The sequence below is a fragment of the Calypte anna genome, chromosome 2 (genome assembly GCF_003957555.1).
Source record: "Calypte anna isolate BGI_N300 chromosome 2, bCalAnn1_v1.p, whole genome shotgun sequence".
NCBI classification, from domain to species: Eukaryota; Metazoa; Chordata; class Aves; order Apodiformes; family Trochilidae; genus Calypte; species Calypte anna.
The window spans coordinates 40,480,202-40,506,895 of record NC_044245.1 but is presented as its reverse complement, the minus strand read 5'-3'; the positions used below and the strand labels follow the sequence as shown (position 1 = coordinate 40,506,895).

Below are 26,694 nucleotides of genomic sequence, written 5' to 3'. Positions count from 1 at the left end.
GAGCCTCAGAGGCCTCGCTTTCACTCCATGTGACTGAAGTACACTGGTCACTGCTACAGCTGCAGTCCTGGGAGAGATGTTCCTTTTTCAGGCTTCTTTGTGTCCACCCCATGCGTGTGTACCCTTGACACTTCTCTATCACCTTCATTCCTCTCTTCCCACAGGGAAACATGCAGGCAGCCTCCTGCCCTCGGCTGCTCCATGCCAGCAGGATGTGCTATCTGGATGGGCAAAGCTGCTGAGGGAAATGCTTGTGCAGTGTCCCATTTAGCTTCCAAGTGCCTTCCTGCCAGCTCACTTCCCCTGCTTAACTCTGCTATCTATAGCTTTCCAATGCCTCCCCTTCGTAATCACACCTCCTACTATTCTGAAGACTATTTTGTGGGAACACTGAACATATTTGTTGGCTCACTGGCCTCTAGCACACTGACTGCTCATTCAATAACATTCACACAAGACTGGAAAAGACTTGTCATCCTCTTACTATCTGGCACTCTGTTACTAGCTTACTACTGTTTCCCTTTGCAGTGAGGTCCAAGTTGGATGTCAGACACAGGAAAATGCCAGCAAAAGCTCCAGTTCACAGTGAGGAACCAGTCACCGGACAGAGTTCAAAACCAAACACACTCTGGCACATTACCATTAACATGAGGTTTGCCAAAAGTAAGCCCTATGCCATTCGTCTTTTTGTCAGTGAGGAAAGGAGTAAAACGGGGGAAATAGGCTTATTGCAATGCTTTTAAATATTTGAGGGTGTTAACATCGTATAGGGATGGCATTACCCAAAAACTCAGGCGGACACTAGGAGAGATTCTCCTGCTTCTGGGGCCAAGTCTTCTCAGGAGCAAATTCCCACAGAGCTCACACAACATCCAGTGTAATTGCCTCCTGGTTGTCTAAATATCAAGGCAAGGAAGGAAAGGATTCATTCCATAAGTCTGCCTGCTCACCAGTCAGCCTGCCAAGCACATCCACCATCCAGTCCCATCCTTCCTGCTGTCTGGTTCTGTGACTGAGTGACTTTCCTGGTCTCAGTCTGCTGAGACACATCAAATACACCTGGGGCATTCCTGCCAGTGGCTGAATTGTCAGCTAAAATAATCACCTGGCTGTCACCAAGAGCAACACAGGTAGGGCAAAGGGGAGCAGCCCAATACGCATGCTTGCAGTCAATATGGTAAACAGCCAGCATATGGTAATTTTAAAGGGGCTGACATGCTGCAGAGATTATAAAAAGGCTGACACTCAGCTGAAAGAGCTGACAGCTGAAAGTTACTTCCTAGCACAAAAGAGAAAAAAACATGAAAGTGAAATATGACTGAGCTGTTGTCTTGCATGCTCATATTTTGTTGACAAATGTATTTGTAGGTATGAGAATTTGGCCTTTTCTTAAGGTGTCACCATCAGCTGCTAATAAAAAAGCAACCTGAATCTATTACAGACGTATTACTCTTCAGACTGATGCTCATGCAAGAGTGAGAGGACAAAGCTTTCTGCTTTTATGAATGTGTTGCAAAGGCTAAGGGTCCATTATCAATAGCAACATTACATACTGTTAAGCATCTCTTCTACAATGAAAAAAAGAGACTACTTGGAAATTGAAATATCACATTATAATGAAATACCTCTTTAAATGTATCACCCTAGGAAATTGCAAGTTTGCTGATGGTTTCAAATTTTAAACATATTTTCTTCTTAAGGGGCTTCAAACCATTGTTCAGTTATTACATTAGTACTTTATATAAACTATCTACCACCAAAAATAGATTCAGGTTAGATGCAGCCTTTTAGGATATCACATCCCCATCTCACTTGTTTTACAGTGTTATAGGACTGGTTTTGATACACTAAGAAAGACAATTTTATGCTGCAGATATATACATAATGCTACATAAACATATTGGTATACAGGTTCATTGTAGTAGCAATGTTTAAATAGAGAGACGGTAGTTCCACATCAAAACCTCAAACTTGCAAGGTCTGAACCTGCAAGTGTGCACACCTGACTGTGAGACAACAGTGAGGAGTTTTATTTACAGTTGTATTTATTTTATACAATTGTCAGGTAATTCATATCAATTTTGGGAGTCTGAGTGCATTTGAAAAATCTGCATAGATGCAGTTTCATTTTAAAAATCATCAAAGCATCTCCTAGCACAGAACTATACAAGAACAAAAAGGAAGATCTACAGCATTTTCCTGCTTCAAGGCAGGATAGTTTCTAATCCCAAAGAAAACCCCATCAAGGGTGTTTCTGTCTTTTGTGTGGAATGAAGTTAAGATTTAGACAATGCATGTTCAATAAAATTGTTACTTTAACAAATTTTAAACCCCTAGATTTATTTCAAACTGTGACTTGCCCACGTTCATTTCTTTTTCTCCAAATGTGAAAATTACTCCCAAAATTAAATTGGGCAAAACAGTTCTCTTACAGCCTTGAAGAACATAATACACAGAGGGAATTTCAATTTCCCATTCATGCTATAGCACGTCCTTCTCCTAGGTGTGTAAATATAAGAATTCTTTAAACTCGTACAGCACTTACAACACACATCTGAGTACATCGTGTGAGCCTACTAATCCACCTTCTTTTGGATTATTTTTAACAATTTATACCTTACCACTCCCTCCTGCACAGTTTCTACTCACAACCCATTTTATTCAGTCATAAATCATTTCAAGAAGGTAAAACATGACATGTCTGGAAAGAAGTGATGAACTTGCTTTGCTAGTGGGATACAGAATTTGTCCTTAGCCTACCACGGAGTCAAAAATTAGATCTCAGCTTTTAAAAGGTTGTTAGCATTTTACAAGTACTTGTCCAAACTCTGTTTGCTGTTTGGTTTTCTTTAAATTTATTAATTTACTCGTCCTTTTGACACTTGCACATCCAGGCTGATGCTAAAGTGCTAAAGTTGCTGTCAAAGAGACACAGTACTACCCATATTAAGGGTAGGGGACACTAACAGACATATCAGAGGTGACACTCTGTCCCACACTATGGTCAGGATTTCACTGGCAACCAGTACTGCCCGGAGAGATAGACAACCCAAACGCTATTTTATCAATGGTGATTGTGCCCCAGACACTTCAGAGCCAGCACATCTTATTCCCCCAGACCTGCTAACAATAGAGGAAGATGGATTAACTACCACGTTCTTTTCCTTACCTTTGCACCTAAAATTTACCACTAGATCCCATCGCTTCATTTATACATTTTCTATTGTTTTGGCTTTTAAATGTGAGTTATATTATTCTTGCCTAACTGTTGCACATATGCTTTCCCTCCATAATTTTATGCACCATTGCAATACAATAAGGCTTGGCCAGAAAATGTACTTAGAATTTTCTGCCTTTACTCTTCACGAATCATATACTTCTGTTTGTGCAGAAAATAGCTCGGTGCATAGTGCAGTTCTGTACTTACCATTTGGTACCTCACCATTTAAAGACTCTGCAGTGATCTCCATGCCACCTTTCTGAGGTCCTGGCCCTGACTTCTGAAGTTCTGTACTCATCCTCACAGTCTTTTGGGAAGATGTGACAGTCTCTGCCACAGCATTATAAGGGAAACCATGATGTATAGTAAGTGAGGAGCACACTGCACACCGAGACTATTGACACCACAGAACTGTGTGCCAATGGGTGCAACTGCTCTGACCTGCATGTTAAAAATGGCAAAGGTTCTGCCTACACGAGAACAAGTCACCTGTATCAGCAAAAAAAGAGGGGAACATTTTAGGCATTTGTTACCTATTTTATTACTGTGTCTTCCTGCTCCTAGTTCATTACAACACAGAGTTCATACTAACCAAGAACCCGTTATACACAATTATATAATTTTAATGGCTTTGTTCTCTTCCAGCTATTACATCAGATGTGAATGTATGACTGAGAGATGTATGGATCTGATCCATGTATGGATCTGATAGATAACACACACAGATACTTAAGAAACACAGACTAGCATTGCAGAATATCATCTTTTTCCAGATTTTGCTTGTACCTGCAGACAACATAGATAGTATGGATAGTTTTGAGGTACCAGGAATGAAGCCACAGTCTGTGGGATAGCTTGATTTAACAGCCTCTTGTGAGGATTCAGGTCTAACTCCAAAACAATAGTAGTTAGGTATAACTATGATTGCATTACTTTACCAGTTAGTAAGAAAGGCCTTAATAAGTGTTCTGAATGCAATAACATGCATAAAAGATGTATGAAACAGTGCCTACAGTCGGAAAGTTGGTGGGTCTAACCAACAGGCAGAACATGAACAATAGAGATCAGACTAGACAGAGAAGCCAGACCTTGTTCCTGCCCTGAGCAACATTTCCTATCACTGGGTGATTTCAGCCCTGATATAGGGTTTAGGCTGATTACCTCATGACAGTCCTGTCGTCTGACCCTTCTTATAAAGATTCCCTGAGCCATGCTGACCTTGATCACCTCTGACTCTCCAGCCTCCACATGGCTTCTCTCAGAATTGATTCATCATTTATTTACTTCAGCACAGGGTGTGTCCTCTTGACAAGTTCAAGAAGTGGCATGGTTCAGACCCCATTTTAAGGTCTAATAAGGCTGTGCTTTGCATAAGACCACAGTAGTAGGGGACAGAAAGCTTCCACAGCATTAGCCACCTCCCTGCTGTGGCATGCAGATAAAGTCAGGTTCAGGATGAATGTCCAACCCTTTGTTACCAGTAATAAATTGATTCAAACAGATGCAAAGACTTCTTGTTCTCCAAAACTGGACTGATCTTCCGGAGATCACTTATTAGATCAGGGAAAACTTAGACTAAGAACACTTCATATGAGAGTCATGGGAGAAATAAGACAGGACAAGAAAATGGTGATTGTTTCACTTCTAAGATCTTTGGGGATATGCTTTCTAGCCTGCCACATCTCAAACCCAGCTAACTTAAATATTATTGTATCTGTTGGCTTTGGCAAGGACTGGTTGTTGCCTTTTATTAGATATGAAGAAGTAGGTGGGAGAGAGAGCCAATTAATTATTAAAAGTGGCTTTCACATATTTTGATCATCTGGCTGTCCTCAAAGCACACTCAATAAAGTTAACAAGGCTAACCAGGGCACTGTATAATGTCTATGAAGCCTAGATAGGCATTCTGCAGACTCTGTGAGATTCTGTTGTGTGCTTCCTTAGCTCCACATGGACCCAATACACACTTCATAAAGTTCTTTTGTCTCAGAATAGTAACCTTACGAACTCCTTCCTTCCAATCCTACTCAGAAGCTGATGTTTTCAATTAGTTTACCTGCAAGGACTCCCTCTCTACCCTCCGTGCCACTCCCTTTCACTCTTAATTCACCTGAAGAACAGAAGCACATCCTACCCCTCCATTTCCATCTGCTTCTCTTTGAGGACCTGTAGTTATCCTTCCCAAGTTGTGTTTGATTCACGTGATAACTACCTCAAGACAATAACGTACTATATTTGAATCCTCAGCAAAGCACGATGCATATTTATTATTTTATAGCCAATATCAAATTGTTACTAGATATAACAGTTGCAACAACTCTCCTTAGAAGATATTAGCCCTTTAAGTCCCTTTTCACAGAGATTTATCTTGAGGATGTTAGTTTGGATCCAAAAGAAGATTTTCTGCTATGAGCTCCTGGAAATGAGTACAGACTCAGTAATAACCTCAGCGAGACAACCATCATTAGCTAATAGCAAAAAAGAGGTGTCAGTGGTGCTTGAGGCACTTGCTGAAATCAATTAACACTGAGTCTATGCTAACAGAACAGCCATAGGTTCCAAACCATTTTATTTTCATTCTCCCAGTCAAAGATAACAATCTTTTGCAGATGGCCTAGACCTAAATGGAGATATTCTCATTTTACCTCCCTGTAGTATTTTCAGATGTTGATCATTTTGAACAACTTGTGCAGAACATCTTTACAGAAGGAATAAACTCTGAAACTATAGGACAAAGTGTTCAGTGGAATGAACTCAGAAGCCCAGAAACAATAAGCATATTAACCAAGCTTTGGGGCTTCCGTCCCTAATTTTTATCCACCCAACACTTGTTTTTCAGTAAGGAAACTATTTCTATTTTGCTTCTATAACAAGATCAGTCTTCACTTAATAGAATGTATAATGAAAATAACAGCTGTATTTAAACACGAGGCAGAAGCCATTAGGCATGGAAAAAATTCTCTTTTTCTAGCAAATCAGGGCTGTCCAACAAATTTTATACATGATTGTCCTTGTCCATACTAGGAGCCAAATTTTCTTGTTTAATCCCAGATAAGATACACTGGTTACTATAGTTTCTGGAAAAAATCCTATTCCCTTTCTAGCTCAGAATGCAATGTGGGGAAATGAAACAAAATGGAAGTTTTTGTTATAGACAGAGGAGAATTGCAGAGCCATGGGGAAAGGGTGAGGAGTGAGGAAGGAAAGACTGCTGCATGTTGGACTGGGTCTTGAGCAAACTGGTCTGGTGGGAGGTGTCCTGGCCGGAGCAGGGAGCTTATAATTAGATGATCTTTACAGTCCCTTCTAACTTGAACCACTCTATGATTCTATGACCCACAATGTCTTTTTTCCTCTGGATGTTTAAAGACCACATTAGAATCTGACCCAAGCACTACTTTCACGAAAATTATCATCAGTGCTCTTGTTGGAATTTTTCCTATTTGCATCTGCAGCCCCATTTTCTTTAGTATTGGGGCATTTTCTGAGACAAGTTGTTAGAGACTAATAACTCTACTGCGACTGTGCCACTTTTATACCCTCACTGGATAATTGCTACTGGCAGATAGTCAGTACAGAAATTCACCTAGCACAAACTGCTGGGAAGTAATCCCAGCCACTATGTGAGTGGCATGGCTACAGCCAGGCAGAGAACAACCAAATATGGAACCAAACAAAACCCAAACCACTACACACATCAGCATCTATATTTCCCTCTTAGGTCTGAGCAATTCAGCAAGCTTTAACCTCAGCACTGTAAGAGTTACTGTGCCATAAGGGTGAAGCAGGACACAGTAACCTTCTACCACAGATAGAGAGAGTCTAAAAACACTGTGAGCATCTAGCAAAACACTGGGAATAGCCTACAACAACATGGATATTATTCTTTTCTAGCTTCATTGATTACCCATTGTCTGAAGCCTCAGATTCATTACAAGCTGGCACTCAACCCTTGGACAGGAATTCCTGTGAATACTGGGCTTTTGAGAAAAGCTCTACACAAGTTAGAAGGATATGCCACGTACTGGCCAAGCTCTGGGCTGTCATGTGCAGTCCTGAACAGGGCTGCTCTCCAGTCTCAGCACATAGGCACAAACACACACCACTGCATCTGAGTCAAGGCAACGTCCCAAGTGCTCAAGAGGAGATAACAATGCCCTTTTCAGTGCCGCATCTCCTTCCAAGTAGGAATCCTCACAACCCTTCTGCAGCCAAGAGGAATTTGCCTCTAACCAAAGAGCCAATTCTGTGTCTTCTGCATACAAAATCTGTGGTTGTGCTTCCGATGACTCAAGCTCCCACCCATGTTTAGCTCCCACCCATGGTGTTCATTGTTTATGTCCCTGGATTTGTTGCCTAATCAACTACATATGCACTTAATTTCACTTTGTAATTACCCTAAGTAGTACTAATTCTCATTAGATCTCTGCATTACATTGTATATTGCTATGTTTAGCCCAGGAACCAGAGTGTGATCAGCTTTATCCACTTATTGATCGTTTGGTTGAAAAATTTAGGCAGCTGTTGCCTCTACCAAAACATTTCTCATGCAATCTTTTTTAAGGGGAAAACTGTTTTAAATAGCATATTCTTCTTTCACAAGTCTCAATGGTGTGTTAAGAGTTTAATGAATCACTCATATGAACTAGCATGTATGGTTTTTTAGTACAGACATAGGCAAAGAACAGAAGTCAGTTCCTTCCTCTCCATCTTTATGCTTTAATTCCAACAGCAGTGCTGGACCTCATTCTCCACATTCTAGATTCTCAGTATGCTACCTGAAAATAAATAAATTTTAAATGTACATTTACTCTCCTGAAGGTAAGATGCTGTACCATATGAACAAAAGCAATTCTCAGATTATGAGACCTATTTTGGACCTATGAAAATTATGGGGGCTATTCCAAATATTTCTTCTCCCTATGGATTCTCTGAGGTCTAACAAAAGATGAGTTAATAAATCCCTTCAGTTTAGGTACAAGCCATTCCTTTCTTTGTCTCTATTGTTCTCATCTGCTTATTTTTGTAATGAAGGCACTATCCTAGGTTTATCTACAGATTCTCTCACTAGAAGGCATGAGACGTATGAGAGGCAGAGTACATCAAATGCATGGAAATGCAGAAGTAGACTTGCCTGCAAAGCAAGACAGTATCAGTTCATGGCGAATTTCCTCTTTTGGAATTTTTTTTAGATCTGAATTAATTTTTTTTATTCTTCTCAAAGCAGATGGCCCTTGGGCGTTGCTCACTGAAACAGGTTAATGGTATGGTTAATAGCTTTGCTGCCCACAGCAGCAGCAATACTAAAGATCAGAGCCTCCCTTCCTGAGGTGTCTGCCAAGCACCATGGCTCTGGGCTGCCATTCCAGGTAGACATATCTGGAAGCCTCCCCATGCTGCCATGAATTAAAGTGTGCCCTGGAGCTCTGACCTGGGAGTATGCAGGACAAATAACCAAATACGAGACTTGGCACATCCTGACTCTGTGACTTTGGGACAGACTCACTACCCAGACAGCCAGCAGGCTCTGCAAGCTCTGGAAGAACAAGGTGCTAGCACAGAACAAGCTTTTTTTCCTGGCCATTTCATCAGGAAGACACTGAACCGTGCAGATCAATACCAATATCATGATGGCCTACAGCATGGTAAGGAGCAGATTAAGAATGAAGAATAGGTGCTTAAAAGTGGTCCTGAAAAAGACAGAGTTGATTTCTGAAACATTCTTAGCAATGAGTTATCTAGGAAGACCAATTATTCTCCTGCTCCATCCACATTTTAAAAAAAATTCTGTCTGGCATCAAACTCTCAGAATAGCAACAGCCACAAGTAAAATTTCTGTCATCTCTGGGTGGTTAAGATTTTGTCCATCCAGGCAGACAGTGGGCTGACCTTGACTATTCATGCCTGCATTACATCTTGGCAGGGCCACAGCCCATTGATACACCTGGCACAAAGCCTCAAGTACTTGGAAACTACAGGTAGTACAAGTTGTTGCATTTGATATGATTATGAGGAGAAGCTGCTACCATCAGCATCTGGTAGTGTTGTCTATCTCTACTTTCTTTGTCCCATACACCACAGACTCATATGCATTACTGATTTCGGTTTCAGCTTCTGGCTCTTAACTTCAGCTTGCTCAATGGGTGGCTCCAAGTTCTCTGAAAAAAAAAATGCACCTAAACCTCCAGGAAAAAGACAGAGGTTGACAACTACTCTCCTGTGCCCAAAGGAACTGCCTAAGGTAAAATCAGCACATGAGACTGGAGTGATCCACCTCCATGAAGAAACTTCCCACCATCTGCTTCAAGCATAAACTGCATTTCTTAGGCCTTCTTTAAATGGAAACACATGGGAAGATGAGACTTTGCAAACAAAACAAATCTAAATACATGTAGGTAAAAAAAAGCATTGTCCATGAAGTCTTCCACTCTTCCTGACCTACCACTTGTGGGGGATGAGTGAATAACCATCATATTGGTGATAGCAGTCATTCTTTAAATACACTAGTGGAAGGCTTTCAGAGACTGATGATGAGATCAGATCACGTGCACAGCAGAATGTAATTCCCAAGTTAATACCAAGTGCCTTTCCCCAAAGCACTCAGCTTTTCCCTTCTAGAAGCTCACACCTGGGTACCACTCTCGCACAGCGATATCACAGGCAAGATTTCTGGGAAATGGAATACAAATAAGCCCACAAAACACTTCAGAACTCTTAAATCAAACACTGGCAAATTGTTTCTGAACCAGAATACAATGTAGCCTGCCCAGATAGCTTCCTTTTGCTGTAACCTTGGTGTGTTCATTTCCATGTAAATACAAAGAAAGTTCTTCCCCTTGAAGCTACTTCACACGGAGGTTTGTATCTGGAATGTAGGTATAAAGTGAAGGCTCTGGGTAAGTTTGTAAATCATTTGTGCTAAGTGATTTGTGCAAACCACAGAAATACGGAGGTTTTCCTCAGTGGAAAGCAAAATAAGACGTTCTTATTGGAGTATGCAATGTTACGTTACCAAATCGATGCCCAGGACCAGCTTCTGAAGACTTGATGGGCTAGGAAGTACTTTGGAAAATGGATACGCTGTAACAGTCCAGCTAGGAAAATTATGGTGACAATGCCAGCTGTGCTACAAATCACCCAAAGTCACCAATCCACAAAAGAACTTGCAGAGCTGCCTTCAGATCTCAAAGTGTTCCTTACACTGTTCCTTCCAAAGATGCTGTCACCCCACTATAAGCTGGAAAGTATCCTTGGTAAAATTTACAGGCCTGTGCCCCTTTGCACCAAGCCACAGAGCAGCAAGGCAGGGTGACAGCCCACCTGCCCAGGATGTCACAGGCTTCAGCTGTGCCTTGGGTCAGGAATAAAAAGCCAGTTTATTCTATGTCTATTCTGCATGTTGTTCTATCCCCCAATCACCCACTTTGCCATCCTGGAGAATGTCAACATGTTGCAGTACACAAGGTTAGACCTACATGCTTTTAACTAAAATAACAGCAAACATTGTAGGAGTGTTGAAAAATATTTTCTAATGTGTTTTGCTTTAAGAAAAAATAGCATCCTCGCAGGGTCTACTGTCTTCTAAATCCTATAAGCTACTATTTCTGCTTAATTTTCTCCCACTTAAATGGGAACTATGCTTCAAAGCACAAAGTACTGTATTCTTAACAAATTATAAAGTCAGGTCTTAATAATTTCTCTTCTCGTGCACTGGTCAGAGATGGATTCAACACAGGAAGATATATAGGATGTAATCTAGTACTTCCTCCAACAAAGCACTTAAGCACAGACTTCAGCATGTCAGCATCCCAGCTGAGGAGAGTGGGATATATTTCAAGTTATGCAGGTGTTTCACAATTCTATTAAACATCAAAGACAACTTAAAAAAGAACATGAAGCAAAAACACCCTCCAGTATCCATATAATTGACCCCATGGTTGTACCTTCTACTGAAATTCCATAGAATTAGGAAAATGCTTTCTCTGGTTAATTCAGCAATGTTCCTTTTGGATGCAGTGATAAAAAGTAGCTTTATTGTAGCATAAATTTCTCCTGGCTCCATTTCAATGGAAGCAAAATGCTTTCTATCTCCAGTGGAAATGGAGCTCAATGATAAATATAAGACTTTTTATAAGAGAAACGTGATCCCAAAAACCAAATCCTGAGAGTGAAATCATGAGATGTTGCAAAAGCTTAATATTTAGATATTTATAAGTATACATGTGTCAGGAAATCATGTACTAACATCCTTTACAATTTCCACATACACTTCCAGGATGTACCAGTGCACTCCTGAGATCTTAAGGGTCAGATAAAAATTGTACTGTTATTTTAATCTATTTAGAAAGTTCTTAGGTGAAGCTTCCAGCAATACTTGGGTTTTGTTTTGTGTTTGGAATGTTTTTTCACAACAGTGTTGGATCTTCATATAACTTCAATTGGTTTTCCCCTTCTCATCACATTTCTGGTGCCACTATTTTACCAGATATCTGAAATGCTTCTGCATTAATAAGAAGTACTGGTTGTCCTGGGACAGCATCCAGAAAAGATACATATATTTAGGAAGGTTTGAAATATCACAGCACTTCCCAAAAATACAAGCTAGTCATTGCAAACACCTTGGCAATGGCAAGCCTGGAAAAACTGATAGTGGATTTAAAAAAAAAAAAAAAAAGGAATGTATCACTGTCACACTACTTTGGCATGGCTATACTTACGACAATTTGTTTCTATGTCTAGAAAATGCTGGCAAATAAAGAATAAAACAGTGCAATACCGAGTTTTTTTCAACACATTAATTGGCCAGATCTTAGATAATAACCCCTCCTCTAGTATTCACTCAACTTCAGTCATAACTTTTTGCTTTCTTCATGTCCACGATTGGTAAAACATTAGACAGACTCTGTGGCACATCAGAGAGTAACTACTGAGCATGGATTTCTGCTGATGGCAGGGCTTTTCAGTGCTCAAGGCACTGGTTCAACCAACTCGTGTAAATGGCAACCTTGTCTCTGCATTTCAATTATTTTGAAATAAAAGCATTGTAAGTTCCAGTAAGTAACATGATGCAAGGAAAGGGATCTCAGGAACAATCATGCACACAAATCATTTAGCTATGTATAGGAACATGCAATCACGACAGAATGAAATTTTCATAAACTCAAGGGAGATGAAATTCTGTGATCTTCTGTCACAATATGTAAACCACCAGTTATCATTTTAAAAATAAAGCCCTTGTATCTGCCTTCCTAGTCTGCACAGGCCCTGTTCAAATGATCAGCCACTGATACTCTCTTTTAATTAAAACAATAAGACAGATTTTGCCAAACAGCAGTGAACCCCAAAAGTATACGAGATAAATACAACAAACTCGGGGGTCTCCAGCTAGGGATACCATATTTTCAAAATACCTTGTATTTCTCATTATATTTGCAACTCTAGTCATGCAAATACATGGTGTGATAGAGCTGTTGCATTCATTTATTACGCTGCTGGTTTACATTCCTTCATTGTGCTACTATTCTCTTACACATTTCTAACAAAACCAAACTATAGTAAAACTAGTTGAAGAAACACTGTTCAAATCCTGTACATTGCAACATTTTTTTCTTTTCTTTTTTTCTTTTTTTTTTTCTTTCAATTATGCTAGGATTATAATCTGGTTTGGGGTATCTGTCCATTTAGAGGATCGCTCGGATTTCAATAGAATACAAACGGATGTGTTTTACAGCCTAGCACACACGGATCACTCCTCGCAAGCATCACCGTATTAGGATGAAACTTACACATTTATCCGTCTCTGCCTATTATAGACCTACAAACACAGCAGAATTCATCGGCTTCAGTTCGGTAAACCCTCGCCGAAGAAAAAAATGAATGGAAATGAAGACAGTACCCACAGACAAAAGCACTGATCAATGCACTCTGCTGACATTATCTTAATGGCAACCTTTTTCCATCCCATCCTCCCTACTTTCCGATTCTTCCAGCAGCAGGCATATCCGCACTAAAGAATGCGATCTGACCCATTTCTCGCTGAACTCCGTCACCTGCAGGTTTTCACCCGGCAGCGAGCAGCCGTCCCCCGATCCACAATGACACAGCAGGGATGGAGGGACACGGCGCCCGGGCTCCTTCCCCCAGGTGACCTCGCCCCTCGCCTCCGGCTGAAAACCCCGGCGAAGGGAAGGGAGCGGCAGCCCTTCCGGCAGCGGCCCCTCGAAGTGAGGTAAACTTTCCCGGCCGCACCTGGGCCGCCGCCCGCGGCTCCGCTCCCGCAAGGGCGAGCGGGGGGAACAATACCCGGAGCCCCGGGCCCCGCCGCTCCGACCCCGGCCCCGGCCCGGCGCCTCCCCGCCCCGCCACCCCCGTGTCCTCAGACAACCTCCGCCGCCGGCCCCCCCGCCTCCCGTCGCCGCCTTGACAAAGGGCGGCGCGGGGCTGCCCGCGGCGGCGCGGTCGGGCGGGAACGGGAATGGGAGCGGGAACGGGAGTGGGAACGGGCCCTCCGCCGCCCCCGCCCGCCCGCCCCGCCGAGCGCGGCCCCGGGCAGCCGGCTCCTCCGGCGGGCGCGGCGCCGGCCGGCCCCTCCGGCGGCGGAGCGGAGGGGAGCGGAGCGGACCTACCTTTTTGTCCTCTTTCTCGCTGCCGTGCCTCCGCTCCGAGTGGCCGCTGTCGGCGGCGGGGGCCGGCTCGGCGGGCTGCCCATCGCGGTGGTGCGGGCGCTGGTGCGGGCAGCCGCCAGACCCCGCCGCCGGGGGGATGGGCTCCGGGCACGGAGAAACTCCCTTAACATCCATCTCCATCTTCCAGTTCACTGTATTGCGAGACAAAAGCAGGCAAACACTTTCCACCACCCCGCGTCTTTCTTCGGCTTTCCTTTCTCCCTTTTTTTTTTTTTCCCCTGTCTTTCTTCCCTCTTTTTTTTTTTTTTTTTTTTTTTTTTTTTTTTTTTTTTTTTTTAAATTCCTTCCTTCCTTTTTTCCCCCCTCAGGAGGCCGTGACACGCATGGCTCTGGCCGCCGCTGCTGCACCGATCCGGCGGCTGCAATTCTCCCCTAGATCCTCCAGACTTTTGTATCCAGCGTGTGTGTGTGTGCGTGTGTAAGAGTGAGTGTGTGTGTGCGTGTGCGCGCTGTGTCCTTGGTGCGATGGCCTTCAATCGCCCCGAAACAGCAAACGCTAACTAAGCAGATCTCTCTCCACGAAGATCAACTCCCAAGCCCGGTCTAATTGTGGTGGTTATTTACTTTACGCTATCTATGTCCCAGGCCCGGACAAGCCCTCCTGGCTGCAGCCCTTTGAACAAAGTTAGCTGGAGAGAGCCGAGCCCGGGTAGGGGGTGGGGGCGAGGGGAAACCGCCGGGGTTTAACACGGGGGAACTGACAATAACCCGGTAATGTCAAGTAAAAGTTAAACCTCCCCCTCCCTCCCCTCCCCCTCCCCTTTCCACATCCCAGGCAAGCGCAATACAGCAAAGCGAAGCAAGCGATTTTCAGACCTGTGCAAGGTGCTGGTGGTGAGAAGAGGCGAGCATTTACCCGATTGTTGGTTTTATTTTATTTTCCCCTCGCCTTCCCCCCAGCACCACCCGGTACTGCAAATGTGGACTCCTTGATGTTAATCTCCTTTCTGTGGTCTGAGCGTATGAGTGTGACTGGAGCTCCCTCTCTCTCAGGCTGCCAGCGCCACGCAGCACTGCACAAGGAGAACCGGAGTAAGGAGAAAAACAAGAGGAAATCCAGGCTGGAAATCTAAATCAGTACCAGCCACCGGCTTTCTGGTTCTATCAACACAAGTACAAGAAGAGAAAGGGAGAAAGAATCGTCTGAAAGCTGCTAAATCAGTCGTGACAGCATGAGCACAAAATTATTTTATTCCTCGTGTTAGCTTCCTTCTCAGACTGAAGTTAGACATGGTCAGAAAAAATGCAATCTCATTAGGAGTGTTTTGTACCAAAACAAGAATTTCCTTGGTGTCACCAGAGCCAAGCCAACTCCTCAGCTATTCCCCTTTTCATTTTGAAGAGATGAATGGCAAGCATAGACCTGATCGTTCTTAAATCAGGACACCATCAGGTGACCAATCTGCACTTCTAAATATAACACCACATTGTCCTGAGAAGCAGCTGCTTTGAAAGTTAACTGGGAACATCTGAGAGCCTGCAGTGTCAAGATACATATCCCATCCACACCTGATTTGTCTGTTCCACGTAATGACCTCTCTGGTAGCAACTACTCACTGCCCAGAGACTGGGCCACATGCTCAGAAACTGGTCTGGTTTACACCAGGAGAGAACCCGTCCCAGGGTATTTCAGGAAGCAGGAGACTACCAGGTATTACATGATGCCCTTTTGCTCCTCACCTTGGGTTCCCTTATTCCCCAAATGGATTGTTACTGTGGGAACCTGCACAGATCTTATTGCAACAATATATTTGGACAAAGGGCAAGGGCTAATCTCGTAACAGAGAAAAGAAGAAAAAAAAAGTCCTTGTCACAAAATAAAGCTATATTTTGAAAAAAAAATCTCTAAAGATCCTTTAGTATTATTCTCAAAGCATGTCAGGTATTTGTGGGTCCTGCTGTCTTCTTTGATTAATGCAAATAAGGAGCATTTCAATTGAAACTATCAGCATCAACATTCAAAATTGAGGTCAATAATAAGACAGTCAAGCCCTGAATATTAAAGTTTATAGATAAACATTTTAGACTGCTTATAATAATTAGTTTATAATCATTTAAATATAGTCTGCATCCAGGGGTGGAAGGGCATAAACATTCCGGATGCTCATATCAGCATTAGGAGTTTCAGCCTAATTAGCAAAACCCAGTACCAACTTCAGACTGATACTTTTGGGAGGGTCTGTTTGCATAGCCATGATGACTGCAGAAAATATACAAAGGTGGACTTAGCTGCAGAATTGCCCAGAGCAAAGCAATGATTTCACATAGATGACGAGACACCCTTCTGTAAGTCCACCTGTGAAGTTGTCACCTCCCTCCCACACAATAAAGCCCACAAGGAACAAAATTGTCTGTTCAAGAGCTTTTCCAGTTTGTCAGAGTACTACAGTATCACAGGTAGGAAAATGTCAAGATTGAAGTGAAAATAAAAATATTAATTCAGGCGCTACAGCACATGCTTACAAAATTGCTGATAAATGACACAGAAACCTCCCTGTGGTGGGTAATACTAAATAGTGCTGTTAGAAAATAACAATTCCTCATCTACCATCTCCAGATCTGAAATTCAAAGCAAAACCAAACCTTCTAAAAATAGAGAAAATCTAACCCAAATACAAACGTTTCACCATGTTCTCAGAAGCTTACTGGAGCTGGACATTGGCAGAGAACCAAGGAAAACTAATTCCAGAGGTGAGGGCCCTCGACTCAGAAAGCTCTGCTCCTAATCCTAGAGAGTTTAACCCCCAAGACCAATACAAACTTCTTAGATGCTTTGGGTGAACATGATCATATGTAAGAAGAGAAAAACAAGTCATTTCAGAGGTTTGTACTTGGATGGTGAATTTCACATTTCCCTGTCTTTATTTTCTTTTCTCCATCCCAACTTTCCCTTTTGTGCTGGAAAAGATTCAGCATACTATTGGAAAAACCAAAATTATTACATATAATTCATCACAACAGTGTGCTCCCAGTTCTTCTCTGCACAAACCAGCTTTCTAGCTGTCTGCTGTTATTCAATGGACTTGAAACGCATCCTAAGTCAAAAATATTTTGTCAGATTAAGCTAAAGGATTTGAATAATCATAAAAAAATTCTCTGTAAGAAATAATGGTCTTTAGGCCAGATAGAGATACAAAGAGTATCTACAAATATAAAGGCACTAACAAACTGGACAGGAAAGCAAAATCTGAACCAAAAGGCCGAGGAGATGAGAAAGATGACCTTCCTTTCCAGTCTCCTAAATTGTCCTTTTGAAAAGTTTTGGGTTCCTCAGGTCCAAACAAAAGCAAGTGAGCATTTACCCTGAATTATTGTTGGCGAGCGCTGAGAGAAGAGTGGGACTACGGACTGTAAGAGTGCAACAAGCCACAGAGCTGAACAGTTGATTGGTATTGTGTAATGAAAAGTTTTTGGTACCTTCAACAAGCTTGGTACACATGTGGAACTCAAAACCTAACTCCATGGAACAGTATTTGGAGCTGAGGTAGAAGAATGGAGAGCCATAATCCGTCATCATGTATCATGTGGCAACTGTCTTGGAAGACAATGCATTTAGAAGCAGAAACCAGGCAGTCCCAATGGAGAGCAAGGCAATCCACAACAGGAACATTATGTTCAATGCTTTCCAGATGTGGTGGCAGATTGAAAAAAATTAGCATGGATCCTTCACTCATGTTTACTGTCTTAGAAATGCATGTAATTTAGCTTCTATATAGAAAAGCATAGTACATTTCTGAATGTGGACTGTCTATTACCATACACGATATTCACAAAGAATTTTGAGCCAAGGTCTATTGTTCATTTTTCAAGAGAAATGGCATTAAAATTTTGCTGTTGAAATCAATACTACAACTCATTAACACATGCTGCATGTTCTTGCATATGTTGCACTTGTGGGTTGTGCTGTAAAACAGGTGTAGGTGACTAAATAGATTCCAGAGACACTGACATTCTAAAATCCAAAAGGAAACCCTTTCAAGACCAGCTACGTTCTTTGTGTCTCAAAACACTAAAATTAGGGGTGATGAGAGTCTGAATTTAATTTCAGGCCAAGTATCAGAACAATTTGATGGAAAGGTTCAAAGATTGTTTCTTGTAGAAAACTGTCACTTTTGCATCCTTTTTCTTGGTAACAATCAGGTGATAGTGCAACATACTGTGCAAGCCACATGGCAAGGGAATCCTTTGTAGTCCTAATTCATAAGGTTAGAAATGGTGTGAAGAGACATGAATTAAATGCTTTCTCTAAGATCATAAAGTAGTTCAGTGGCAGATTAAACAGGACATTTATGTCCTTTCCATGCTCCCTTCTTTCAGTCACTTGTTTAATTTAACAATTTGTCATTTTTTTTATGAGTAGTTTTAAGATAACTGTCCAGAAATTAACTAAATCTTTTACTGATGTTTAGCTGGATTACAGTTCTTGCTGAAAGATATTTTCATGTCTTTCTCAAGCACACTTGTATTTTTGCTAATGTAGATATGCTGAAGTTGTTGCGTGTCAAAAGTACAAAAATGACATTACAAGTTAGGAGGATAGATGAAATCTTCATAAAAAAACAGCTATCATTGCACGAGAGACTCAAATGGCTGTTACAAAAATGGCTATTACAAGTTAGGAGGATATATGAAATCTTCATTAAAAAATCATATGAAATCTTCATAAAAACACAGCTATTGTTGCACGAGAGATGCAGCTTTTTGCTCCTCACATTTCTGTTGGTTCAGGATTCACCTACCCACGGCATTCAACATTTGAATAATTTTGACCTTTTACCACCCTTAGACAATTCAAATCAAAGGTTTCCTGTTGTCAACGCAAGCTCCTCGGGGCCTCACTCAACACTGGATCTGTCAACTTGCATTCTAGATTATTTCATTTCTTACCTGAAGATAACGGAGTTGCTTTCTCATGAAGACTCTGACCTTATCGATAATTCCCTCTGTACTCTACATTTCAAAGTGGCTGACACAGATGTTCATCGAGTCATTTTCCCACTCATCGATCTCTTCTTCTGTTCTCTAAGGTGTTTTACTGCAAGTATTCAAACACTCAGTAACCTGGGGGTTCCTGTAACTTTCAAGATCTACCTAGGCAGACAATTTTGTTCTCAGAAAGCCTATACTTGTATACACTTAATAAATGCTATCCTTAAAAAGTATGTTGCACAGGGATAGACAGACATGCTGGGGATATTCTTAGAGAGTAAAAGCTGGAAATACTACTTGAATTCCACCATTCTCTGCACTGTCCAACATGAAAATAGATACATTGCAAGCTGCATTTTCAAAAGCATCTTGCCTTCTACCTTTCCACCCACAATGTTGATAATATCAGTTTTCCCCTGCATTCTAATACATTCTAACGTTTTTCCTCACAAGGACTGAAACCACAGAGAATGGATGAACAATTCAAGCCCTGAGTGATATTGCTGAGCCTTTTAAAGACTTATCTCCATTCCCTTTTTTTTTTTTTTTTTTTTGGAATTAAAAAATCTTGTAATCCTTGAGAGGTCTCATGAATTCCTACAGCTCCTTTTCTAAAAAACTAGACTTCATGACTTTAAACATGAACATAACTCTTTGTAGTTCATACTCTACATAACTGACAAAACTATTCTGTCCATAGCCAGAGCTTCATCTTTCCCTCCCCAAGATGACATAAAGAGAGCAATGGCCATGCAGACCCTGCACTCACTTTACAAAGCAGTGTTGTATTTGAGTATTTAAGTATTTATTCTGCAGGGTGTATTAAAGGCTTTACTTCCCCTCAAAGTTGCTGTGGGAGGTAGAAAAAGAAGCAGCTATTTCTGCTGATTTTTCTGAGCTTTGGCCTGGTTCATAGTTGGTTAAGACATCACTGGGTGGGGAAGGAGACCTAACCTAACAGACACAAAGGAAGGCAAAATAGCTCTGAGGGATCTGGGTGGGCAGCACAGCCACACAGACATTTGTTTCACACACACTGAAAACATCTGTATTTCAATGGGTGATGCTACAGGCTTCTCAGTTCCTGTGGTAAGCCTGGATCTGTGCCACACTGAAAAAAAATGACCTAATTTTCAGGTTTTTTTGGAAAGGAAAATATTCACTGACTTCAATTAACTTTGAAAATGAGGCAAAAGTAATTTTGTCATAATAATTTGTTAAAAACAAAAAAACAAAAGGGACATGCATTTAGACAAGGATAAGGGAAATGTTCTATTTTACTTCCTAATGGGTGCCAAATCCTCATTGATAGAGATGAAATGTCCAGCAGCAGACAGAGGCATGAGAATGCTCTACAAGAGAAACAACATCTCCAGTGGCAGCCAAGGGTCAGTGGGCAAGAACTAGTCTACTGAAGTTCAGAGATCCACTAACAGGGAGAGAGACAGAGATGGCAAGAATATGTGTGAGTTTAGCCTGCTGGCATTTCTGCTTCACCAGCTGACCTGAAGCCCAAATACTGTGCACACCTCCGAGGTGCAGAGTGCAGAGATTTCTGTAGGAACTACGCAGGTCTTTGGAGCACTAACTCCTGTCTGACTTCCCATGCTATGGAGTATTCCTACACTCCCTTATTGCTGATGTGCTCAGTGGGATCCTAGAGAAACATCCTCAGAACTGGAATATGCCCTGGAGTAAGGAGAATGCCCAGAACAGTTTGGGGTTTAGTTCCACTGATCCCCTCCTATCTTTGCTCTCCCAATCTCTTAGCACTGCTTCTGTCCCTTGTAGTAGAGAGATGTATAGGGGCTCAAAGTGCTAAGAGTATTTTCTTTTTTCTTTTATCCCTTTTTTTTTTTTTCTTTTTTTTGTAGAAGACTGCATATGTACCTACACAAATACAGTTTTTAATGGGGTGATGGGTGTTGTTTAGAACTGTCAAGACTGAAGTCTGGAGAATTTTCTTGATGAAAACAATTATCAATTTGTTGATATCTGTGTAAACAATATGCACAAACCCACTTTCTTAAAGTGTTTCTAGTTTTATTTTTTTTAAATTAATGCATACTGCCCAATTTGACTATTTCTTCCAACTTCTGCTAATTCTAATTCTCTGGCCATGTTGAGATGTGTCCCATTCTCTCCTTCTGCAGATTGGAAATACATTTAGATTTACCCGATTTCTTAGAGTTAAAAAAAACCAACAGAAACCACAACACAACCAAAAAACCTAACAGTGTTAAGCATAAATTAAAGACACAAAGCATGTTTAAGCATAAAAAAGACCAAACACAATTTATTACATCTTCTCAGAGCTGAAAACTGATGCACATTATCAGTTACTTTTCTACTCAAGAACTGGGACTTGAGTTTAGAGCTTTACAGTTTTGCCCACTATATTCAGGTCTTAATCCACAGCTGGCTGAATCCAGTGAGTCCAAGAGTATGTATTTAAATAGTATAGTCCTAACCACTTTAATTAATCTTTAAGAAAGTGTTTGACTTTGCTGTCTTTTCCTAGAATAAAACTGTTATGAAGTCAATACTAAAATCACAAGGTGGTATGAAGGACTGGGATTTGAAGGAGAAACACAAAATCCTAAACTTTCCCTTCCCATAATAGTTTATTTATTGATTAATAATTTAATAATTATAAATAATTTCAATATATGGGCGCTTTAAGGTTAGCAATGTCTCCTTCACTGAAAGGCCATATTTTCACTGTTTCTGCTTTTGCAGGATGCTATAGGGAAAAAAATACCAGTAAAAATTTTAAAGAAACATTTTCTGAGTGGGATATCATAAATTTTCTGAAAGCAACAGAAGAAATTTGGTTTTGTTTAATTTTTCTACCCAAGAGCGTACAGTTAAAAACGGGTATTTGAACAACTGAGTGTGAAGCAAGTTAATGAAGATAAATGGGAAGAACACAAGATACAAAAACCTAGGAAACTGTTGCAAGAAAAATCCCTGCAAACAGTTTTCTGACTTAGAATGGCAAACTCAAGAGAGATGAAAGATAAATGTATCAAAAAGAACATCCTTTTGTTCCTTGAAAGAATAGGTTATTGTCTACTTGTATTTCTTGGATAGCATCACTGGTACTGCACTCACAAGAAACAATGGAAGACACGTCCCTGCCCCAAGGAGTGTAAAATCAAAAAGCCAATGGAAAGATGTCCAATCATTTAAAAATTAGTAGGATGAGACCCCAAATCAGGCAAACGTACTTGAATATTAATGTCTGCCAGCATGTTAGCAACAGTTCAGCAAAAGACAACAGTCATCCTAACTATTCCAAAATGGATGTTTTGATGACAGATTAGAAATAAATAGACATGGTAATGGATATAAAGAAAATAAACTGAAGTTGCAAGGAAATGTTTTGATTAAAAAGCTGATGCTCTCAGGTCAAATATGCTGTCAACAGGGTACGACACTCAAGGTCTCAAAAAAGCACTCAGGGCTAAACTTCAACTTTGTGCATGCAAATCAGTGGTGTGCATGGTTGTTTATCACTGTCACTTGTATAACCAAATGATAGAATTTACATCTGTAAAAGCCCATTTGGGCTTAGTTTGTATTCAGTTAGCACATACAGCTGCGTTTTGTATGCATATCTGTATATTTTATCATTTGCTTGCAGAAAAGGCAGTGCTGAAAATTGCACCTGAAAAATAGATGTCATATTTTGAAAATCTGGTTCTGAGCAGTACTCTGCAAAAGCAAAAAAGCCCAGATGCTGTGCTGCAGATACAATCTAATCTATTTCCAGCAATGACGCCAAAATAAGATAACATGGTTTAAGATCAAACAAACAAGATGCCTGGCATTGTGTAGATGTTAGAATGTGTTTATCTGGTTCCTTTCTTGTGCCCTTTAATTGACATCGAAGCAGTTCATAATTTTGGCAGTCAATAGGGATCAGTTAACCTTAGAGAACTTTACTACTCCTTTGCTAGAACTAGACACAATTCATAACTCTTAATACTCTTATATGATCCCACTATGAGGACTCATGTGTGTTTGTACTTTACAGTGCTTTTTGGCTAACCAAAAGTGAAATTCCTGGATCAGGACAGGTGTGAGGCTGATGTATTCAGCTAATGTCTCCCTACACCATCATCAGCATTGAGCTAGGTCCTACACAGAATTCTGCAGCAGTACAGTCCCTCCTATCCCTGCCCAATGGATCCCAATGCACTGGGCTATGCCTATTTGACTTTTAAATATATTCTTTCATTCTCTATTTGTGTTTGACACAGTATTGTAGAAAGAACTAGACAAAATTCTGTTAGAGTGAATGCTTAGATTTTGCAAAAAAGACTCAACTGCCAGAGAAAAGAACTGAACTGCTAAGACGTTTACTGTCCATTTTAACAGGTTTTAATTCTTGCACTTGCCTCTAAGAAACAATTCACTCATCATCTGTGATCTTATTCTGCTGTTCATCTCATTTCAGCTGCAGAAAACAGTTGACGTCAGAGTCCAATAGCCATCTGAGAGATTATATTTTTATTTTTTTATCAGCCACTTAATCTATTCTAAACTTGCAAAAGGTGCTTTCCTTTGATTTACCTGTATCTACCTTGATTGAAATTAGGTTTGCAAGAGTTTAAGCTCTCGCCCTCTGGGAACACTGTGCCTGTGAAACCCAAGCCTTCACATCATTCTGTGTACATGTAAAAGTAATCAGGATTCAATCTTTGAGCAGTAATAGCTCTTAAATTACCTTGTGTTCTCATGAAAGTCACTTCACAGCTGAACATGAGTTAAATGGTATTCCTCCAAAGGAGAATTTAGTATACTTAAAAATGGAATCAAAGTGTTAGAGCTAGAGGGTATGTCCATGAGGACAGAGTGTATGTGAGGTAGATCTAGTGAATGTTTTGTTGTTTAATGAAAAAGTTTTGTCTGGAAGATAGTCAAAGAGCTAAACAGCTATTACGAGAAGTAATAGAGCTGTACATTAACCTGAGCAGGTCTGGTACTGAGAAAATCCCTATCTTCTTAGAACTAAACAACAGCAAGATGCCTGCTGTTTCTCATGGCATTATCACACTGATGTCTCACAATAACAAAACAATTGTGCAGAAAAAAAAAAACCCTATTTTGTGTGCCTTCTGTGAAATCAATTTGCATTTCTATTACTTTCTAATGAGAAACGTTACAGTTTACATACTTGGCTATATTTCTACAGGTTTTATAAGCATGTCAAGTTATCTGTCTTACTAACCCTACAGTAACAGCTCTGGAATAATTATTTGTGTGTTTACTATTTTAGGCACTTCTGTCTTTTTTTAAGCAAATTAGAAGAAAATTAGGATAAGCATCCTGGGTAAGACCAACAGGCCTCCTGGCAACATTCTGACAGTGCCCAGTGCCAAATGAGCTTCAAAGGAAAGTAAGTAGACAAAAGTATTGAATAAGCATGCAATAACTAGTCTGTCTTAGACCTTTAATTCCCACCATGTTATAATTAATTTATGCCAAAAATGACAAATTTTATCGACTGTGTGAAAAAAAATTCCTATTTTAACTCCTGTAGCTGTTGATGTTCTCTTTACCCTAATACTCTAAGATTCTTATATGGCTTTTTATAAATCCAAAATAAGGTACAGCAAAGCAAATGCAAATTAGTATATGATACCTTTTCAAGCAACATGCCTAATGACTCAGCAATGCTTTGATATGCATTTTGATTTCTACAGCTGCATCTTCCAGTGCACTGCTATCAGTCAAGTTTAAGTCCTAAACAATCTGGTGATTCTACAGTCCTGTGACATCCAAGAAATGATTTATCTTTTTCTAACCTGTCCTAACAACATAACAATCTATTTAAGGAGAACATTCAAGCTCTTATTTAAGATTTGCATCCTACTAAAGAAACCTCTATTCTAGGACATGATTCAGAGGGACTGGATAGTACAGGTAGATAATACCTTTAGGCCTTCAGGTCATTCTTTCTCAACAGACTAACTTCAAGACTGCCAAGTTCAGAACATTCTTATTCTCTGTTTAGGAAATCTTTAATATGTCTCAAGTATATCTGCAGAATAAACAAAAACAAAGAGGACAAGGCAATATTACAGGTTATCTCTATATTTAATTAAAAAATCCACTCAGATGATCCCATATATTTGTGTGTTTAAACATATGAGTAAAAATCAGTATATAAAGCACAAGTACATAGAAAGCATATATTTCTGTGAAAAGAAATATGTGAAAGAAATAGACAATAAACGGAAAATAAAACCATCTCTATTCCTCTACTCAGTCCCATTTGCCATTGTTTCAGGATGAACTAGGAAAGCATTTATGAGGAAGAAACACTGTGGCATTGGGAAAGAGTAATGTTCTAAAAAGATATATATCGGTGTAAACTGGAAAATTTATTGAAGCATGAAGAAGAACTGAGAGAAGTCTCCAGGGGGAAAAATAGAATAAAATCTTGATCGATGAAAGAATTTTAAAATTTGGGGAAAATAAATTAATCTGAGCAGAAACTCACTAGCTGGTACAGCTGATTATGGACAGGTATTAAAATAATAGCAGTCTGATTCAGAAAGGCAAAACTAATTTTAAATGAAATGATTGAAGCAGACTGGCTGAAGAATAAGTTTATGATTCACGAATAGCAGACACAAGAGAGTAAAACTGAAAGTACGTAGGACCATATTGGCCATGCATACCCTCAAATGGAAATTCAGAAAATCTGGAAAGCTAAAAATCACAGGTATTTATTTCACTAAAAGGTGAAAAGATACCGTTATTTTGTAATATCCATTTGGCCAGTTCTGCATAAAAAATTTAGTATGTATTATTTGTCATAGTACAAAAAATTCTTAACTTCTTGAGCTGAAATTTCACAGTTCAAGTCTTCAGGTGAATCCATTAATGAGTTTAAGAGCTGCAGGGGGAAAAAATCTCTGGAATAATGTATTTTTCAAAAATTAAAACGAATAACAATTAAAACATATCAATCAGGTTATGTGTACTAGTTCAAATACAGCTTTTTATCTCACTACTATGTGACTAAAGAGATTTTGTCTTCAGGAGGCAACTGGAAGGAATATAATGTAGGGACAAAGGAAAAAAAGAACATTCTTTATGACTGATGGTGATGCTTCAATGAGTGAAATCCCTACTTCAGAAGGATTTTTATAACAATAAATATATTCTCTACACTGAAAAATGGAGATTTCAATACAAAATAGTTCAAAGTGAAGAGCAGTTCTCTTGAAAACCCTCATTTGGAAAAAACAGTTTCCTCTTAATGTTCAGATGCTCACTGGTAATCAAATTTTGGTTTTACTTCTCATCATATAACATCTCTAATAACCAGGACACACTCAGCATTGGTTATTATCTTGAAAAGTCTTAGATTGTCTACTAGTGCTGAGGAAAAAAATGCCCTAGCAGCAAAAGATAATTTACCTTTTCAGTTAAGTACAATTAAAGGCTAAAGGAAATGCAGCTACATTACGTCACTTAAATTGGCTTACAATTAACCCTTCTTAAAAAAATCCTCAGAGCATTATTTCAAGATTTTGGCAGAGTCTGAGAAAAGTTGTGCCTAACACAATAGCCAAAGGGATTAAGATGGATTCAATTTGGGCATAAGACAGTAAAAGAGAAACTTTCCGCAAGCTTTGTTGGAAGCTTTCAAAAAGAGGTAAGCACAGTCCTTATTCAGACTTGCAGCTATTTGAGAATTATATAGCCTATTTGTAAAGAAATGGTTATTCAACAGCTATCATGTCCAAGAGATGATGATTGCTAGAGATTTCTGAGTAAATCATCTCATTTCTCTCAGTGGTGGCAATGACTCAATTTTCCTAGTATGTTCCGCTGATCTTG

General features: G+C 40.2%; 1 protein-coding gene and 1 long non-coding RNA gene across 2 annotated transcripts in view; one reads left to right on the top strand and one right to left on the bottom strand.

Annotated features, from left to right (window-relative positions):
- Positions 1 to 14,125, bottom strand: part of RBMS3 (RNA binding motif single stranded interacting protein 3) — a 706,020-nt gene extending 691,895 nt beyond the window's left edge. The window contains exon 1 of the mRNA XM_030445801.1: positions 13,846 to 14,125. Within this exon, the coding sequence (XP_030301661.1) occupies positions 13,846 to 14,025 (180 nt within the window). The 5' untranslated portion in view covers positions 14,026 to 14,125. The remainder of the gene's footprint in view (positions 1 to 13,845) is intronic.
- On the top strand, positions 13,281 to 15,215 carry LOC115597906. Its single transcript, XR_003987243.1, has 3 exons — positions 13,281 to 13,448; positions 14,214 to 14,457; positions 14,806 to 15,215. It is a non-coding gene; the product is annotated as an uncharacterized LOC115597906 (long non-coding RNA).
- The last annotated feature ends 11,479 nt before the right edge of the window (positions 15,216 to 26,694 follow it).